The sequence below is a fragment of the Apteryx rowi genome, unplaced genomic scaffold (genome assembly GCF_003343035.1).
Source record: "Apteryx rowi isolate R43461 unplaced genomic scaffold, aptRow1 scaffold_341, whole genome shotgun sequence".
NCBI lineage: Eukaryota > Metazoa > Chordata > Aves > Apterygiformes > Apterygidae > Apteryx > Apteryx rowi.
In genome coordinates this window covers 616,666-637,675 of record NW_020449875.1, presented here as the reverse complement: position 1 = coordinate 637,675, position 21,010 = coordinate 616,666, and the positions used below count along the sequence as shown (strand labels likewise).

The 21,010-nt window shown below is 36.6% G+C and overlaps 1 protein-coding gene across 4 annotated transcripts in view; it reads right to left on the bottom strand.

The window, feature by feature from the left end:
* Positions 1-21,010, bottom strand: part of ARID2 (AT-rich interaction domain 2) — a 109,045-nt gene that overhangs the window by 20,321 nt on the left and 67,714 nt on the right. For all 4 annotated transcript variants that reach the window (XM_026072418.1, XM_026072419.1, XM_026072420.1 and 1 more), the window contains 9 exons: positions 12,123-12,189; positions 11,781-12,031; positions 10,547-10,643; positions 10,256-10,465; positions 9,804-9,968; positions 8,422-8,497; positions 5,220-5,354; positions 4,524-4,723; positions 1,250-4,125 (listed from right to left, as the gene is read on the bottom strand). In XM_026072418.1, coding sequence (XP_025928203.1) covers positions 1,250-4,125; positions 4,524-4,723; positions 5,220-5,354; positions 8,422-8,497; positions 9,804-9,968; positions 10,256-10,465; positions 10,547-10,643; positions 11,781-12,031; positions 12,123-12,189 — 4,077 coding nt within the window. The remainder of the gene's footprint in view (positions 1-1,249; positions 4,126-4,523; positions 4,724-5,219; positions 5,355-8,421; positions 8,498-9,803; positions 9,969-10,255; positions 10,466-10,546; positions 10,644-11,780; positions 12,032-12,122; positions 12,190-21,010) is intronic.

Below are 21,010 nucleotides of genomic sequence, written 5' to 3'. Positions count from 1 at the left end.
ACTCTCTCTCTCTCATAAACTCAAATAAAGTTTTTGTTTAGGTTTCAAGATACTAAAGAAAAAAAAATCTCTGTGTGGTCTGGCAGGGTAAATAAATAAATAAATAAATAAAACCTTTAATTTTTAGCCCTGATTTCTGACAACCAGATCAAGGAAAAGCGTCAAAGAACTTTCAGTATAAGCCTAACTTGATACAGAAAAAGAAGTGCCACTAGCCATCACTTGTTGAATTCAAGTTCTAGTTCTGTTCAAGGCCACAAAGACTACACATCTACACCTGCTATGCCATCCAAAAAAAAAGAAAAGAGTCTTAACTCAAGGTCAAAAAACACTAACATACACTCAGATTTCATTTCCTCTCTCCACAGTCTGTCACAATTCTATGACTGTCAAACCTACTATTCCATCGGTCCTATTTAGGTAAGAAATGTTTCTTTGAGAGGGATTTTCTGTCCATGTACAAAGCTAAAATAAATTCTAGAGAACAGAACAACCTCAGACATGATCATCTGTAGTTATTAAAACTCATACAAGTGATGGACATACCTCGTTTCTAATAAAGTCTTAAGGAGTTACTACTTTAAAAAGGTAAAAACAGTTTAACCAGTAAAAAAAGGCCCTTTCCAAAGTCTGTCAAACAGAATTAAATAAAAATACTTATTGTGTTAATAGAACTAGTATTATTTTGACAAATTAACAAAACAGTATTTTCTCCTGACTATAGTGAGCTTGTGAAGCAAGTACTGTCCTTTCAAGGTCATCTTTAAGTGCAAGAACTTCAAATCATTTCAGCAAGCCAGATGTAGCTCTGGTGATTAACTTAAGCAAAACAAACAAACAAACACAAAACCCCCAAACCCCACACCCATCTATAATCAATAAAGACCAAGAATAAAATGAGAAACAATATTGACATGTTTTTACGAGACTATATAAAAATTAATTTTTGCTTTCAGAATAATTGTTCAAAAAAAAAAAAATCAATAAACAAGAGTTCTTTCCTCACAGTGTATCAAGCTGCAACCTAAGTTAATTGCTCTGAACTATTTTAAATTTAACTGTCATTGACATCACAAAAGTATGCAAAAAATCAGAACTTAAGTCCATGAAAGAACAGAAACCATCATTTTATGAATATTTTAAATACTATGTAAGAGATATCAACTGAGTTTACATTTTCATATGCATTCATTTCACAGTATAAGTCATAATCATAGTTTTTTGAAATAAAAAGTACACTGCAACATACCTGTGTGACCATGCTTTGTATATACGTGGTTGGATGCTGCTGCTTTTGTTGAACAGCGCTTTCTATTGCTACTTTTGCTACAGTGCTTGGATCCGCTCCAGCTGGCACGGCAACCATAGTTGCACTGCAACCAGCATTGTTGGGGTCACTGATTGTAACAATTCTAACTCCTACTTTATTTGGAATTCCTGGAACAGTTTCCCTGTCATTATCCTCTGCTGGCCTCTTTACAGTTTTGCATTCTGCTGTGCCATTAGTAGACCGAACTTCGGATGACAGGGTAGCCTGGGACACTCTAGGTCCTGAGTGTGGAACTGCTATGATTTGATGCCCCTGTATAACAGAGGCTGTAGATTGTGGTGAGACAACTACACTTGGGCGTTGCTGAGGCACATCTGAATTCAAACTTGAAGCTAGAGGTCCATTAGGTAAATCAGTGTTGGTACCACTAAGTTGCTGGGTTAACAGTTTTGCAGCCTCCTGTGTACCGCTTACAACAGGTGAACTACTCAAAGTTAATACAGGCCCATTAGAAATTCTTTCCCCTTGATCACCTTTGGCAGTATCTTGCTGCGTGGCATCCAAATTCCCTTGTTGTTCCACAGAAGATATCTCACCATTTCCTACATGATTGGAAGTTTTGTGATTTGGAATGTTTTTGCTCAAATGAGAACCATCTCCTTTATCAAAATCACAGATTCCATTAACTAGGGGCTTCTTCAAATCACTTTTAATTTCCTGTGTGTCGGTTTGTTCAAAGTTCTGTTTTCCAGGAGCTCCATTCTCACCCATTTCTAATGATGGCCCATTACTGACTTGTGAGCACTGATTGGCCTCATTCTGAGTTTTCCCTGAGTTAGAAGGAGGTAGACTGGAGTCACTATACTTTCTCCCATTTAAAAGACTTCCCACCTGCATTTCATTTTCTTTTGCATCCCCATTGCTGGTGTTTGCAGCTCCTCTTCGACAGGAAGGATTCTCCATAACTTCTATTTTACGTTCATGAATGTGTAAACCTGTTGCTTCCTTTGCTTCTTCCTCCTTTTGGCAAATTATTTTATCACCTTTGAATGGGGGAGCAGCAGTACACGGTGATTGTCCAGCTGAAGGTGCTTGAGTAGCTGGAAGTGTTTGCACCTGTAGCCCAACTCCTGTCTGTGTTCCACTCACTGCAATTCCTGCTGGAGCAATGATTTGAGTTGCATTTCCCTGACTCACAGTTGCAGTAGCAAAACTCGTATTTGGCACAACTGTTATCGTAACCTGGTTGCCAGAAGCCCCTTGGAAAATAGTTGCTGGGCTGTTTGAGATCAACTGGCCTGGCAATATCTGCAAGTTAGAAATGGGTACTGTTTGTACTGCCCCTTGGGGCTGGATTGCACTCTGGACCAGCTGAACATTTTGTTGTCCAACTAGCAGCTGCTGAGCTGGAGACTGTCCTTGAACTCCAAAACCTGGTGCCTGGTTATTGGCCATCTGATAAACCACCTGAGGGCTAGGAGCTCTTGCATTGTTAGGTGGTGGAATCTGTGGAGCTGGGAGTATAAGCTTACCCCCTGGAGTTGAGGGGCCTCTTTTCGGAAGAAGCAGTTGTTTTATCAGACTAGATTCACCAGAGTTAGGCTGGCCAACTCCTGTGTTAGCTTGTTGTGACTGAACTTGCATTTGTATTGGTTGTTGTTGTTGTACTTGTACCTGTACCTGTTGCTGCGATGATGCTGGTGAATGTTGCTGCTGCTGCTGCTGTCTCTTTACAGAAAGCATCTGGCTGACAGTAGGAGGGGGTCCTTGTGACTGAGGAGTGGTAGATGAAGATGACATAACTGCAGGAACTTGATTATTTGTAACTGGACCTGGGGATGGTGAAGAAGATGGAGTAATGCTTGGCTGTCCAGCCAACTGGACAGTTTGACCAGCTGGAATAGAGGCTGGATTAGCAAGCACGATTTGATGAATGGCTGGTGCATATGTTTGACCTTGCTGAGCTGGCTGGCTTACAATCACTACGCTTTGTTGGGATGGCGGTGGTGGCTGCTGCTGTGGCTGTATCGGCTGTTGTACCACATTAGGTGGACCTTGCTGAGATGGCAGAGGCTTTGGTGCAATATTCTGAAACCCTACCCTAGAAGTCTGTGGACTTTGGACACCTGCAATAGTCACCACCTGCCCAGCTGCTACTTGGAAATTCTGAACCGTGGTGGCAGAAACAATGTTAGATGTAGAGGTTGTGACATACTGCTGTGGTGCTATGATGACTGTATCTTGTTGCTGGTTACCAGCAGAGGGCTGCTGAGATGAAATTGGCCCAGGCTGTGATGACGTGGTGATTAGCTGTTGACCCTGTGAAACTGCTGAGCTGCATGCTGGTATGTTTTGTACTCTGCCAAATATATGACCCTGAGGTACAGCTTGTTGAATTACCGTAACAGGAGTGCCTGAAGGTATCTGTCCTGGTACCACTGCATGCAGTGGAGACTGTTGTTGAATTACAGGTTGGTGGTGAAGCAACGTCTGAGAACTAACAACAGTAACAGACGGCTGTGGTCCTGTAGTGCTGTGACTTTGATTAGAAGCTTGTGGTGCTCCTCCTACAGCAATAGTAACAGGAACTGCAGACTGGGGAACAGAGCCCTGTATTACTGTGGCCTTCATTACTTCACAGGAAACTGGACCTTTACTCTGTATAACAGTCACTGGAGCATTTTGTTGCTGCTGTGTATGAACTGAAGGATTTTGCGGAATTCTAGAAACAGTCTGTGCCACAGTATGAACACCTTGAATCGGAAAAGACATCTGTGTTGCTGTCAAAGTTGAAGACTGGTTAATAGGGGTCCTCTGATAATGATTTCCTACGCTTTGTGGCCCATGTGGGATTCCTGTCGACATAAACAAGGCAAAAGTTTAAATTCAAAGATTATTTCAAAACAGATTTAATATAAAAAAATTTTAAAATCCAAGGTTTGAATTTATAATTCTATATGAAGTAGTTTCTCTTCTCAACTATACTGCATCTGAATTAATGATGGAGTAACATGGCTTGTCTGCTGACTGACAAGCATATGGGTTAGATGTCAAATACTGGATAGCATGCAAGTACATACTCCAGTACTATTCCTAAAATTACTGAATAGAATGAATTAAAGCATGCGGCCCCTACTCCCAATACCTTCAAACTATTTTTATCACTTTCAAACTACTTTCAATAAATTTTGTTTTGCTATTGTAGTTTCAGAATCAATGCAAAATAGTTGATATTTAATTAATTAAAAAAAACCTGCTGGCGAAGGAGACGAAGATACATCAGGAATTGAATCAACCCGGACAACAGGGGTAGACGAAGTTGGTTGCTGCTGATAGTACATCTGAATGGGAAGTGGTATAGCTCTCCTTTTCACTCCTACCACATGTATATGTGCTTGACCATTGTTATTTGGATCTTCCACTCTCTTCACTGTATGATTTGGAAAGACAGTTCTGCCAAACACAACATACATTTATGTTAATAAACACAATAATCAATCCTCCAACTGTTTTTCTTTTTGTTTTAACAAACTCTGCTCTTATGGGCAGGGAGGGCAAACAGGTATCTTTTCTGTGATTGCACTAGTGCCTGCAGCTTTGCAACACAGCAGGATTCCCCAAGAGCATCTGAGTATTCACTGCAGAGGACTAATATGTCCACCAGAATTTGGCTAAGTTCTTGTACAAGAAAAATGAGAACTACAACGACTTCCAAAACTACCTGGCAAAGAACTACAATGGCTATAAGCATAGATGGAACTCTAACAAAGTTGCTGAAATAGAACAAAATCAATTTAATTAAACTATAAACATTTGTTTCACTTAAAATTCCAAAACTGGATGTCTTTCAGACTCAACTCTGTAGATGTTTTCTCAAAATCTGAAACTGCAGATTAGTATTGAGCACATACAATTGCTTCTTTATTGTTGCATAAACTTTTTGTCTTACCGCAGACATTTATAAAATCCAGTTGATGTTAGGATTCCACCTCGAGCTAATTTACTACAGGTAGAGAGGTATTCAGAGTACATTTCTGCTCGAGAGACTGAGCAATCAAGATTCACCTCAAAATGTGCATTCAACCTGAAGATGGAAAAATAAACTATGAAGCAAGTACAGAGATAGTACTTTTAAAAGAGTGAAAACACTTATGTCTGTCTCGCAGAGAACTCAAACCTGATAACAATATGGAAAATGGCACTTTAATGTATTGTCTTGTCAAATGTCTATTCCATGCTTTGTACTTCTCCCTGCTTATGATTAAACACATAAGGGTCTTAAGATGTGCTCAGTGTTTTACAAGCAACATCTTATTTACATATGTAATATGCAAAATATACCACACATCTATATGCAAGTGTATTTTTTATTATATATTCAGAAACCGAAGAAAAGAAAGAATGTTTTGGTGACAGCTCCTGCCCCCAAGCTTTACATTTACTACCCAATGACTCTACTGTTTCAAAAGATGGACTGAATAGTCAATCTTCCTTTAAAAATTTCTATCAGAAGTCTACTCATCTTTTGTGTCAAAACCAATACTTTGTTAACAGATCTGATAATGCAGTCTTACTCTAAGACACATATAAAAAGCGGAGACAGAAAAACAATCTTAATCCTCCAATTCTGACAGAGGTGGGGAGGAAGGAGAGAAGGGACTGCACATGCGTGCATGCAGACACACACACACACACACACACACACACACACACACACAACACACACACACTCATTCCTGGAGTCACACACTATTCAAACACCATAAAATCCTTGAACAACCTGTTCTGCCTAATGTTAAATTTCCAGGGAGATAAGATATATGTATCTCATACAGAATCTCCACAAACACACAGACCTTCCAATCCCCAACCATGAAGCTGTGACGGAGGAAACAGTTTTCTATCTGTTTATTTCTTTGAGATCCCTTATTCCAGCCCAGAAACATGCAAACAGTTCATCCCCAGCAGCAAACAGAGATACATAAAAACTCCCCATATAGTGTTCAAGTACCTGTACCAGCACACAGGCTCAGAGAGAACAAAAATCTTTTAAAATTGCCAGTATTTAGCGTATTGAGCTGAAAGTTTGTAAAATTACACTAAATGCCCCTTCATATCTAATATAATTGGATATTTTTAAAGAGAAAAAGCAAATTACACACAAATTTAAATTGTGTTCTCTCACAACCAGTAAAAAATAAATATAATATCACTTCTTCTGCAGTTTAGTTATAATTCTATTATTACAAAAATTGAGATCACACAATACAACAGAAAGTCTAGGTGTTAATTAATATGGCATACCCAGCAGGATAGACATTTGTCTGATATGTCATATTAGGCTCACACACTATCACTGGTATCAGCAAACAGAAGAGAAGATATTTGGGACTTACACTGGTGACTTAGAATTGGTGATTAGCACTGTCACATTTGCTTACCTTACAAGAGGACTCTTATTCAGGCTAAGCTGGCTTATAATACATGCAGGGAGGTCAGTTTAAATACCTTGTCTTTCTGCTGCTTCTAAGAGATAGTAACTTTTCTAAATTCCACTGTTACAATTTACTCCTTTTCACTTTCTCTCAATAGGAAGCAATGGCTAAAACATACTAGGAAAACTTACACGGGTGTAAGACTCTCCATGTCTGTATCGATGGAAATGCTTGGAAGTGGCTATTTCTATGCTCTCAAATTGAAAAAAGGTGGGGTTTTTTTGCTAATTTTTATTTTCCAGTGGCTTATATGAATCTAAGACTAACTGGAAGAAAATTAAAGTACAAAATAGTAGCACTCAGCACAGAGAGCCGGAGAAGCACGCTGTACACAGAATGAGAAACAAACCAAATGTTCCAAGTCTTCCTCAGATTATGCTACATGGTTTGTTTCACTGCATTTGTCATTTGACAGTATTGCACAGTTGCAGCACAGTACATGCCTGTTGTTATTTTTACAGTCAAAACTTCTATTTTATATTTTTTACAGAGTGCAAGATTTAACTTGTCTCAAACTTTGCCACTGTAAGCTAGATGTCTAGTTCTCTCTATAGTCAATCAAGAGAAGGTGGCACCAGAAGGTAGTTCATAACTCATTTTATCATAGGTAATTCACCTTACTATAGAGGAATCTCTCCCTTAATTAAAAAGCCTAGAAAACAAACTTTGGCTAGACAACAACTTGTAGATGGCTAAATTCAACTGCAGTGACTCCATGTATCCCTATATAAATAACTAATTATGAAATTTTTCATAAACTAGCAACAGTATATATTAATAATATTTTGCAGAGTGCAAACAGAAGCATGGGCACAGCAGCAGTTGACCAACAAGACACCGCAACAACACTTCTCCTATACATTCTGAGCTCTGCTGAAAGCATGAATAAACCAAATTCTTGATTAGCGTAGAGCTTTGAAAATTCTAAGCTAAGCTTTGAAAAATTCTATCCACTTCATCTTGAAGGCCTATATATGATCAGTAAGATAACTGCTGTACACACAAGGCATGGAGCAGTAGAGGTGGAGGTGTCCATCACAAACTGATTAATACAAGTATTTAGAATGTGAGTAGATTTACGTAAGTCAAATATAGTTCAGAAAGATCACACTCAGTCCACATGAGAATCACAGGCAAAATAGTTTTTTCTCTAAATATTTGACAAGTAATCAACAACATTATTACTGATATCATGAAAGCAAGCAAATTTGAAAGGGAGAGGCTTCATTTAATCTACTTCTAACTTGCTTCAGACTCACAATGGTCAGATCACAGTCCTGCAGGGCCCTAGCTTCATAATTTGAGAATTACTTTTGTATTGGTGCAATAATACAGGGATATATTACCAGATGAAAACACTGATTAAACAGATAACACTGCTCAACAATTTTAAGAAAAAATAAAAAATAAAATCAAGATTAGAGTTAAAAATCAAAATAAATTCTATTTTAAGAGAGAAAACAACTAATATAAAGTATCAACTGTCAACATTCTGGTTGAGTTTTTCTTTCATACTTCTTCAAAGCAATGACAGAATGGTTTTACCCTAACGGTGAACAGAAGCAAGCTAGAAAATTCTGTCTGACGCATGAATACAGGCATATTTCTTTGTTTTCTCCTCTTCATTAAAGTATTTGAGTGGAACTATACACTTACCACTGACATGCAAATTTCTCGCTGTCTATTTCTACTATTCCTGGTGGTGGAGCAACATGCGGCGCTGCCCTAGAGGCTGTGGAGAATGAAAAAAAACAAACAAAACAAAACAAAAACAAAAAACCTTGCTGAAACAATTATTATTCTCCTGAATGGAGCACTTCAAAGCCATGACTTTCACTGCTACAGTTTCTCCTGATTTTGTAAGCAAGAGTATGCCCCACTAAGGCAAGTCACAGAGGTGCACTAAGCAGACTACAGAATTGCATCAAAATTCACCAAAATGAAGTTGGTCAGGCCAAGCCAGGGCCACCACTTAAGGGCAATCTAAAGTAAGCACTTAGTGGAAGACAGCCTCTCAGCCGATCTCAGTATTAAGGAGGCTAGCATACTGACAATGATTCAAGAGTGGCACAGTTCTCCATCAGAACAGGCACAAGGACATAGCAATTACGTTTCCAATTCATAACTAGAAAAAAGTATATTGTAAAGAACTTTGCTGTGAAGTCACATAGGTTCCTTAGCTTCACTCTCCTTTTATTCATCCTTTTATGCATCCTTCATCCTTTTATTCACATTTTTTTCCAGTCGCTTTCACTGTGATTTCTGAACACATTCCAGAAGTACACTTAGACACACAAACTAGTATCTATCGTAACGGTTCTTTCTCCTTTCTTCCTCAGAATGCTCCATCTTGTGTGCACTTGTTGTATACTGCTATGTATTTTTATTAGGAAAGACGGAATGAGGTGCATACGCTATTCCCCTTGACCAATAACAGTTAATCATGCCATCGTCTTTAAAAGGACAAGTATTTTAACTAAAATAAAACTGCAGAAATTAATCATCATTACCATTTAATTTGCAGGTAAGATGAATTAAGACAGCACTCTTTCCTCAAGCTTTAAGGGATAGAGTTAAAACTTGGTTCACATCACAATGAAGTATTTAGTGGCTTCAATAGAGACATGATTCTGTATGCATTTCTTGTCTCTGAAATTCTATTATACAATATAGGTTACTGCCCAATATTATTCTGTGTAAAGGGCAATATAAAATAAACCTCTAAGTCTCTGTAGATCACGGAAACAATCCAGAATGGATTCTTTTTGCTTCCTACTGAACAAGTTAAAATAAAGAAATGTATATAACTGTCAGTAAATTTTAACAACTGAAAAATATTAAGACCCTTTTAAAGTTGTTTCACTATAGTTTTGGAATAACAAATATTTATATTTGTTTTGTGAATAAGTGTAAAAATAACCTGTATTATGTATAATGCTATATGTATTTATGTAAATTAATCAGAAATCCACACAGGACCCCCCCCCCCCAAAAAAAAAATTCTACAGACAAGTATCTTGTCTCGCAGTGATACTAACCTGGGACAGCTGTTGCATGGGCCTGTGAGGAACCATGCTCCATTACTTGCGGTCTGACATCAGGTACTCCTTGCTGAACACACTGATGTTCAATGAGTTTTACAGCAGTAAGTGCATCAGCTCCAAACATCTGGATGTCCATAGAAACCAGACATACTAATGTATCTAAAGTATTAAATGTAAAACCGACAATGACATTAGGACAAACAAATGAATGCTACTAGGACATACTGATTTCCTTTAAAATTGGCATGTATATATAAAAAAAAGTTATTAGCATCATCAATTTCTTGAGGAAATGCAGTTAATTAGTAAAACTTTGTCTTGTAACATCCATCCCTACTTTGCACACAAACACACAAGCCACATATTTCAACTGCTGAACACGACATTCTTGAATCTTTTTTCCCACACAAACGAGCACAACAGATTTCATCTTGCTTCTCTCTTACCTATGCTCTTTTCTACTTTAGCAATCTTTGTGCAGGCCACTTCTCCCATTTCTGTGAGCATGTATAGCACCTCAAGTGCTGAGATTACAAGCAGCACATCTGGTAGCGTGAGATGACATATGATCTCCTTGTAGGATTCTTGATCCACATATTCACAAATTAAGACACCGTTATCTTCAGCCTTACAAAGATTCGCCAAGATTTCCATGCCTGAAAAATGAATACAAAATAGTTTAACAGCAATAATTACTATTCTAATACAACAACAACAAGAATAGCTCAAGACCTTACCTCTCATTTTTAAAAATCTATCCCTTGACATTAGGCATTTTGTAACAGTGTGAAACATTAGATGAGTAGTTTTGAAATCAACAGGATCCAAAAGAAGCTGATAGGAAAGAAAAAAATATATATTTAAGCTATGTCTAACACTATATATACAGTGTTAATGGCACAAATCCTTAGATTTGCAAATCAAAATACAACATTCAAAAGTCTTTAAATGCAGCACATCTAAAAGACACTTCTGTACTTTTGTTCCCCAAACCAGAACCCTGCAATTTAAAGTAGCTAGCACTCTTTTTGCCCTCTCCCTTCCTTTTCTGCTCTGAAGTAGTGGGTAAACTTAAATTATACTTTCCAGTGTCTAGAATAAGAAAAAGAACTTTATTCCTAGACTATATTCAAGGAATATAGTCTACTGTCCAACAAAGTACAGAACTTGAATAAGAACAGCATTCCTTCCAAAAGGTTATCACAATTGTTCATCCTGTTTCTATGGGATGTCTAATACAATAGGCTTCCGCTTACTGACCAGAGCTCTCACACATCATAATAATATTCAAGAGTTGGACACATGGCAAAAATGCCATCCTTTTGAGATATTCAGCAATGTACCAACACTGCAAGTCTCATTGTCCTATCTTAAATGTACCTGTTTTATCCTAAAATGTAAGCAATACCTATGCATATCTGCCTGTAAACCTGTACAATTTGTCCGTACAATGATATAAAACAGACAGAATGGTATATTTTATTACATTCAAATCTCTTTGAAGAGAAAAAGATGTCTCACATGATACAGACCCAGCGGTGTGTGGTTAGCATATTGGTGCCTGCTAACCATGACATAAAACCCTCTGCCAGCCCCTTTCTCAAATGTACTATTTTGAAATTATAATTAAATATAGTATAAAATGAAGAAATTTTTGTACAGTCTACAGGAATTTAGATGAATTCCCTTCTATCTGGGAAACTAAACTGAAAATTATGTGGTATGAGGGATCTTACATCTCCTTATATAACCAGTCTTCTCCATGCAATTTTATTTAAGCAAACTGACACATACTCTCTGTATTTTATGTTTGGCCTTGCATATTCATTTTCTAACTACTATTTACAAATTCTGAGAAGAATATATTTACTGCTGCTCATCTCAAGTAAAAAAAAAGTAATTTATTTAATTAACATTAAAGTAATGCCTTCATCAAATGATATTTTAATTGGTCTGTTTTGAAGCACATACCTCTGCTGCAATATTTCCTAGTGTGTCAAGCCCCAATTGCCGTAGAGAAATAAAATGACTATGAGCAGAGAGTAGCAGGAACCGAAGACAGGTACGATTAGCTGCCAAAAGTTTAACATTTCCCTCTTCAAAAGAAAGATTACGTAAAATCACTGCGATCTGAAGTACCCGCTGTCCTTCAATATCATTAATGCCCAGCTTGCGAGGTGGATGAAATAAGGATTCCCAAATCCATTCTTCTGACGGAGGTTCTACACAATAAATAAGTAAATAAATAAAATTAGTTCTTCCTTTTCTGTATTTACCAACACTTATCTAGTAAGTTTAGTCAAGATGTCTCACCTTGAGATTTGCTTCTATCAGAAATGAGGTCACGTACTTCAGTATCCTCAACAATATCCTTCCAAAACTGAGGAAAGAATTAAAAAAAAACTTAATTTATAGAGGATGATATTTCCTTGAACAATAATTGTGTTTTTTTACTTCCATTATCTAAAAATATTTACCAATGGAGAAGGAACAGCTCTTTAAGAATTCCCTAATACCTTGGTTATTAATTTAATAACAATAATTTCTTCACTCACAGGATGATATCCAAGATGTTCAGTATATAACATTACAAAACTCTTCCTTCCAAGCCCCAGAAGTACACATTCATGATCAATCAACATTACCCTAGAACTGCTTCTTTGGTGAAGTAACTTATTGAAACTATATGGACAGCTTATGACAGAATATGAGAAATCCAGAGATAAGGGGAAAAAAGTACAGTTCATCTTCTTTCCCTCTCTACAAGCAAAGAACTCCTAAGGCAGAAGAAGATTTCTTCTCCCTGTTTCAGCAGATATTAGCTCCTGTTAGCAGTACAAGTAGATTTCTGATCTGGAGAGATTTTTTTAAGCTTCTGCTTTGTTTTTCACATCACCATAAATCAATGAAATAACAGAAGCAACAAGAATCATCACCAAAAATCTTTATAAATACAAACAAAACAATGCTTCACTAGACTGGAATTCAAATTATTTAAAAAATATATGTCCTGATCTGCAAATCCTTCCTATGTGGCTATTCCTGTTGAAATCAGAATTAATCAAGGGATCAGGGTTTACAGGATCAGGCTTGAAAACTAAAAATATTACACGTTCCTTTGACTCACTACTGAAATACAGCTACTCTTTTGGCTATGATCACAGAATAAAACCACAAGCAAATCTGGATAAAAAGGAAATGATGGTACAACCAGCTGAACAGCAGGAGAAAATTTTGTTATGGAAATGTAATTACTAAATTACAGCACTGATACCAAGCTTGTCACTATTATTTTCTTGAAAAATAGAATACTACAGATTTTCTGAATTGCAAGATCAGCAAGGAAAATAAATTTTATTTTCCACTGCAGTGCTTCCAAATAACACACAAGTGCTGTTTAGTAAAGAGGATTACTTGCATAGAAAGAAGGATTATTACCTCAGAGCAGAGACAAAAACAGCTAGATACAACTCTAACTTCTTACTGTTTGGGATGAATAGATTTTTCCTACTAATACTAGGCTACCAAAGGAACCACAGAAGACCAAGGCATGCAGGTAAAATTTGCAGAATGTACTTCATTTGAGCTGCCTCTCCTTTCAGCAAAGGAGACTGAGACATTTAAGGAAGAGGTTTCAGTGATGATTTAAAAAAGCATACAAAAATATATTGTCTGGAAATTTATTAGTCAGTACACACTTCCCTTTATGATGTTTCCTTTTGGAAAAGCAATGAAGACAGTAAGCCTTCACATTTCACTCCTACTTAAAAGGAAAATCTTAGAGGTTTTTAAAGACTACCTGTTTAATCAGTTAAAGATTTTAAAAATTTGATTATTGAGCAGAGACACTTAAAGTCTTCAACACCAATCTGAATCTCTGTGGAACAGGCCAAGGTCAATTACAATGCAATGGTAAAACTGCTGCCACAGTTAAGTGTTTAAAAACAGCATCATCACATTTTGCTAGTTGAATCCTCCAATAATATGTTTTTGACCTTTTAGTACTTAAGCTTATGGTCCAAAATGAAACATTTAAAAATCTCTGGCAAAAAAAAGTCATAAAGAAGTAAATTTTTCCATCTAGAAGGCAAATCATCCTGAATACATTCTCAACAGGATGGAAAATGAGGATTTAAGTTTTTTGCAGACGAAGACACTACAGGCAGCGTTGAAGATAAAGGCTCACAACATCTAATGGCTAAAGAAGAAAACAGAAATACATTGTTGGAAAACTGCACCTCTCACCTAAAACTCTCAGAACAGACAAACTCATTCTAGTTGCTTGAACAACTGAGGAACTGTCCTCTCCCCTTCCTAAAGAAGCAGTCTGTCAAACAATTCTAGTTGTCAGGGAAAACGAAACTTTCTTCAGAAGAGGACAGAACAAGGCTCCTTCCTAGAAGTTAAAATGAGAGAGATACCAAAGCACCAAGAGAGGTTATTTACACTTAATGGTTATCCTTCAAAATTGTTCTATGCTCATGCTGAGAGCATAAAATGCTAACCACTCAAACTACAACTTTTGCCTCAGGATTACCTCAGCATAACCACAAGCCCTGTTGCCCACAACAAGCACAGTAGTGTGCATGTCCCACACCCTCAGTTCCTCTCAATCCTAGGAATTTGAAAAATCTCTTACAGCTCCAAGGAAGAGAATCCGGAGACCAGGCCGTGAACTAGTACACAGATACACAATACACCTTCAAAAAGAACAATCAGAATAAAAATACATAGATATAAGTTTTCTCTCTCTTCTTTTGAGTGTTTATCTCTACATATAAAAGCCTTGCGGGTGATGAGGCTCACATGAGCGCTGTTTTACCTGAAGAAGTGTACCAGAGTCTTTAGGTGGCTAAAAGCTGTAAGCTTGCATTCTCAAAGACAGCATCAGTCCTAGGTGTTTCAGCAACTGTGAAATGCCTGCTGGAGTTGTAAATAGGACCTTCTGTGAACCCTTTGCAGATCTTAAGATTCAAGACATTCTGCAAAAGGTTGAGTGCTATCACTTGAACCCTAGTTCAGAGGAAGTTGCAGCTTAGCCATTTCATACTTGGTTATTAAACAATCTGCTATCTCATGAGAAAGTCTCTAAGTAGAAAGAGCCTGGGAGTGGATTCTGACAGAAAGAAAAACCCTTAACTAACCCTTTTAGATTCTTGATCCACCAGAGACAGAAGAGCCTGAGAACATACAGACTCAAACCAGATGTATAGCCAAATACACCTTGATATTGCAGGTGGACAGACCATACTCTCTTCACTCTAGTCACTCACCCCAACAGGTAGAAAGGCTTGTTTCTACAGAGGATACAGAAAAGAATTAAACATTCAGCCACACTAACAGAATCTCAACAACCTTGTGGATGATTTGACAAAAAGAGTGTTGAGGGAAATGCTTTCACGACCAGAAAAAAACAAACAAACAAACAAACAAACAAACAAAAAAACCCCCCAGAAATAAGTTCATCCTTGGTTCTACAGCCAGTCTGGCTCTGGACCAGAAGAATAATAATTCAGTACAAAGATCAGTACAAAGACATTAATACTGGGATTTCCTCTGATTTGGGGGTTGGGAGAAAATCTCAGAAAACATTATCCTAAACCTTCCATTCAACAAGCCAGTAACTTAAACAGTTTTTCAGTAGTGTGTTCCAAGTGTGATCCAAGCAGGCCAGCCACAGACTAGTACATGTGGTATTTAAACACATCTGTTTTAGAGAGGGGCTGCAAACTACAGAGGTGACAGCATTTCCCATGACTCCTTATTGACATAAACATGTTGCAATCAAATTCTGAATGTATAGATGGCAGCGTGATATTCTTTTACCACTATCTTGAGCTCCAAAACACCTAAAAATTTGACCACAGATGGCTGAGGTGAGTTCCTATCCAAAGAAAGGGGCAGCTGTCTCTAATGATGTGGAAGGTGGAAAACCATTTCATTTGTTTCCAAGAAACTATCTACTGTGAGGCACCATTACACAAGAGAGTCTCAGAAGAGTTCCTCCCTCAGAAGTGTTACTATTCTGTTCAATGACAAACAGTTCAGAGCAATGACTGCTGCACGTACAGCTTTATATAAAGAATTATGAAAGTATAGTGAATCAATCCCATGAGCGAGACAGTCTCACTCAGATCATCAGGCATAAAATCAAGTTGTCCAAACATTTTAGCCACTGATTTTTTTGAGATTAGGGCCATGGAGAAACAGATTTCATCTGACCCCCATATAAACACTATTTCAGAGTCAACAGCGAATACAAATTCTGCATCTTTCACTAAGACAGAAGAATCCACGAAACCCAAAGTAAATTCCAGGACGCTTAAGACCTCTTGAGGGAGGGGGAAAAAAAAAAAAAAACCTTGATAAGCCTTTCATGAAGGCAAATTATACTTTCCATTCCTTAACTGGAGTTATGAAGCTCCTTAATTACAAAGACCCTTACAACATAATAGGGGAAAAGACCCAACAAACAAGCTATAGCACCATGTTCTGAAAGTGATTCTCTGATTCTGGTGAAGTATAGATTTCTATGTGTCAGACAAATTGTCACACTAGAAGCAAGTGTCCTGCTGGTAAACAATCAAAGTAACAATTTTTCTTCCAAAGCACTAGGATTACCTGCGGTGATCACCATCTTGAACTCCTATATAAAGGTGTTCAGACTTCTTCGGTTCAGAATGAATCTGCAGTTTCTATTCCTTTTCTTTACTAGGAAAGAGCTGGCCTAAATCACCTTCTTTTGTGGATGTAAGTGGACTGGTTTGATTGCTCTCAGTCCACTCAACACTGGTTTCCTGCCTAAGCAGGAAAGATCTCTAAAAATGTTGGGGGGCACGGACCACCGAAATTAGATATAATGAGGTGGAAAATAGAATTAAATAACCTACATACAATGTTCCAAATCCATTTGATAGATGAGAACACAGCAAAACATGCCAGAATTTTTATTTTCCCAAAGGGAAGGCAGAAGTGCAAAAACAGAAGTTAAGTCAAGCTTCCTAGGCTTTCCTTTGAATAATGTACTTATGACATGCAATGGATAGCTGCAATTTGCTACTATATATCAACAGAAATTAAAAGGAAAGGAAGAAAAAAAAGTGAAGCTCTTTATCCATAGTTATTCCTGTATAGATATTTTAGGTCATGATATAACTCTGATAATGGAAATACAAAGCTAAGACTTGGAAGCAAACAAATAATGCTCGACTGCATGACATCCAGATGGCAAGTAATAATGGACAAGGGTTAAAGAGCTTGATTCACATCCATAATCTGATTACTCGCAGTAGCAGAGTTGCTTTGGAAAAAGATGCACAGGATTACACAGAATTCACTAGAAATCAGATAAACCAAATTACTGTCTGTAAAAACAATGAATGTCTGAGTTTGTAATTCATGTAATGTAGCAATGGTCATGACTACCTATTGGCCAAGAAAAAATGAGAGTTCAATTGGAGTCGGGTCTGAGCCTGATAGCTTGATGGAGCATTGTGAGGGAGACAAGAAAGATGACATTTGAAAAGTATTTCAAGCATTTAAATTTGTAAGGAGCTCTCTCTAAGCACTATCTGGAAAAGATTAAAAAAACAGCGTAAAGAAAATTATTGTTGAACTTATACAAATAAGAAAGAGTTGAACAAGACATGAACTTTACAAGAAAAATTAAACTGGAGGAGTAAAGCAGTATGTAAAGCAATAAAGAAAGCACAAGGACTGTTTAAGCATGGATTTTGGAACTCAACAACTTGAAGGGACATCAAAAAATCCAAGATGTGAGAACAAGAAACAAAATGCTTAAATTGTACACAAGTGAATAGTGCATGAAGAAATTTAATGCAATTACTGTTACACAGCATCAAATTCTGGGCAGCTGCCGAAAACATGAAAGAAATACGAAGACAAACAGCTAGATTCATCTAATTATGAGCATGCTAAATTAACAGAGCATTCTTGAAAGATAGAAACTATACCCACAAGTGCACCTTGCTCAGATGAGGAAATAACAAAGAGAAATGAAAAAGTAGAGGGAAAAAAAAAAAAAGGAAAAGCTTCAGGAATAGATCAGAGAACATCTGAGCAGGATAGGTGTCAGAGCTTGTGAAAAAAAATACAAATGAACAAGGAGAGATACAAGATGGCTGCCTAAAGGCCAGTTGTTCCAATCTTTAAGTAAGGACATCCTGCCGATCCAAATAACTAGAGATTTAAACTTATTGGCAGTACCTGAAAAAATCAAAAGGGAGAAAGCAACAAATTAGCATAGCTTCAGGGAAAACAGCAGGCATGATTACAATGGCTTCCAAACAAAGCTGAAGTTAAAATGATATTCAAGTTCTGACAATTAATGGAACTGAGATTAAAAGTATGTGTTCATGTTCACTGATTAATAAAGATATTTTGTTCAGTTTAGAGGTAAGCCTGCAGAAAGTGAGAAAACATGTGGCACTGCGGATAAGATAATGGAAATTTTAAAGAACTATGTTTGGAAATTCTTGTAACACTAAGTATTGGCAAAAAGTTAAGCAACTGGTTCCCTCAAAGTTTAGTATAAAATAAAAAAAACATATTGCTTTCCATCTTCATCTTCATCTGGAATGTCAGTGGTGTTGGAAGACATGACAAAAGAAATAAGCTCCTTTATTCATGCATACGGCAATACCAAACTACTAAATGGTTCTGGAAAAATCATGAAACTGTTGACCATTTAGGAAGCTTGGTGAAACTCATGACTGCTTACAATGAATTCTGAAAAATTAAGTAATCACACTTAGTAGCAGTAATAAAACTGTTTAAGACGCACACATAGGCACACTGCTAGGTGCTCCTAAAATGCCTGATCAATGTCAAGTAAGGAGAAGGATGGGCAAGATTTAACGGAGATCTACTGTAGTTGACCACTGCACAGAATATATAGAAAACAGACTGATAAAACCATTACACTTCATATTAAAGTAAAAACATAACAGAAATCTAGCTGTAGCAAAGAGTTTTTCAGGAAGAGTGAAGATGTAAAGTAGCATGATTTTAAGTCAAAATTGGAGGACAACAGAGTAAGAAATCAAAGTATGGGTGCTGAAGCAATTGAGAAAATCTTTATGATAAAATACAAAACTCAAAGAGCTGACAGAATACCAAACAAATAACAGTTACTGCTTAGATATTTAATGGGGGGAAGAAATACTAATGATGATGCTGCACCACTCCTAGTGTCTGCAAAGATGTAGTAGAAGGAAGAGAAAAATAATGCAAAGACATATGGCCATTTTCTTTATTGAATTGTAATTTAAAAATACTAATATGATTAAGAGATTAAAAAGCTCATATTAAGCAAATATCATGCTCATATTAAGGAAATGTTAATTAAAAACTTCCATAAACCATGTTTAGTACATAATTATATAACTCTAGACTGTCCTAAATAATGTATATAGCCATTGAAAATGAAAATAAAACTAAACGCCTCTATAAAATCCAAGGTTCCAAGTTTATTTTCATATCTTTTAATAGGCAGGAGGAGGAGCCTGGAAGAAAGTTAATTCAATAACAGCAGCTTTACAGATGATGCCAAATGTTCTGAACATATTAGAACTATATCCCATATAGCATTTATATTTGTTGCACTGCATTTGAAAAGCTATTTTCTGGTCACAAAGATTAGGAATTCAACGTTTTTTGCATAAAAAAACTGGCTTACCAACACTTAAACTGACATGCAGCTGCAAAGAACCCACGTTTATGATCTCCCTCTGAATCCTGAATTTAACTTTGAAGATCATTTTCAAAACAGCTTCAGGATTTCTAATACTTCTCAACCAAAAAAAACCAAGACTCCCACACATGACAAGATCTACTATGGTCTGAGGATGATGCGTACAAAGCTTGAGTAACTTCATTTTTACTAAGTTAAAGTTCATTTATTTAAGAAATTGCCTTCCCCCTATTTTCTATGAATCTCTCCCACTTCTGATTTCATGCCATTCCTATCTATCCCATCTCCTTTAATTCATAATTTTGCATTTTTTTTCCTCCTACTTAAAAACTCTTTTCTGTTTTCATCTCAACAAGAATTTCTAATCTGCTGCCATTATAGCTGAAAAACAAATGATGATAACCTTAGAAACACAAGACAGAAACAACCGGTGGCAAAATAAAAATAACCAAATAAAACAAGAATGTAAAAAAAGAAAAAAAAAGATAACGAGAACATAGAGAAAGAAAGAAATACTAACACTGAAGAGCCATTCAGTTAATTTTAAAGCTGTAAAAGCAAATAAAAATAAACAAAAGATCAGATACACAATCTCTACCCTGCCAACAAAGTATCTCCATTGTACATCAAGAAACTCCCATGCTTTCCCCGTTTTCTTTTTTGACACACTCACAGCTGCAACATAAAATAAATTACTTCCAGTAGTGGGGTCAAACAAATGTTTAAAGTAAGATGTTCTGAAAAAATCTGGATTCTTGGCATTAGACACATTTTTGGACGTGGTGTTAGTTTCTGACATGCCTTCTGCAGTATTTCACTACGGAGTGCTACTATACATGTTGTAATGTTCAAAAATAGATCTTGGAGAACATCCAAGTTTGTTATTAGTAAACCTTATTGCAGCTACAGTGGTTCTACTTAACACTCAGTTAAAAACATTTATCAGAACCATCTGTCCTAGCTACCACAATTATTTAAGATTATATAATTAACAAACATATAATAAATTATAATTCTGTGTAACTTTAAATGTTTACAGACCTAGACATGGTGCTCGTTGCTGCTCTAGATCAGCAACAGTCTGTGACAGTTTAGGGTGAAGTCAAAACAGAAGTGCTAAGTACTTTAAAAATACAAACCAAAACACAAAACCTACAATATTTCTGGACATATTTCTCAATGGAAAACAGAAACAAAGATTATGAAGCATTATTTTTGACACTCACCTTCAGCACACTTAAACCAATTTTCAAGTTCGAATATGAACAAAAATGAGAGCTTACCTTTTTGTTCTTAACTTCATTTAGGAAATTCTGGTTGGGGAATCTATTCACTATTACATTTCAGCAATATTTATCATTTAGCTAACATGACTGTTGGCCAACTTGTCCCAAAATTAAGTTATATAAAAATAAAACAACAGACAAATGAAAAGAGCTTCTAACAAATATTTCCCTACAATACTTGTAAGGTATTTTAGTATATAAGA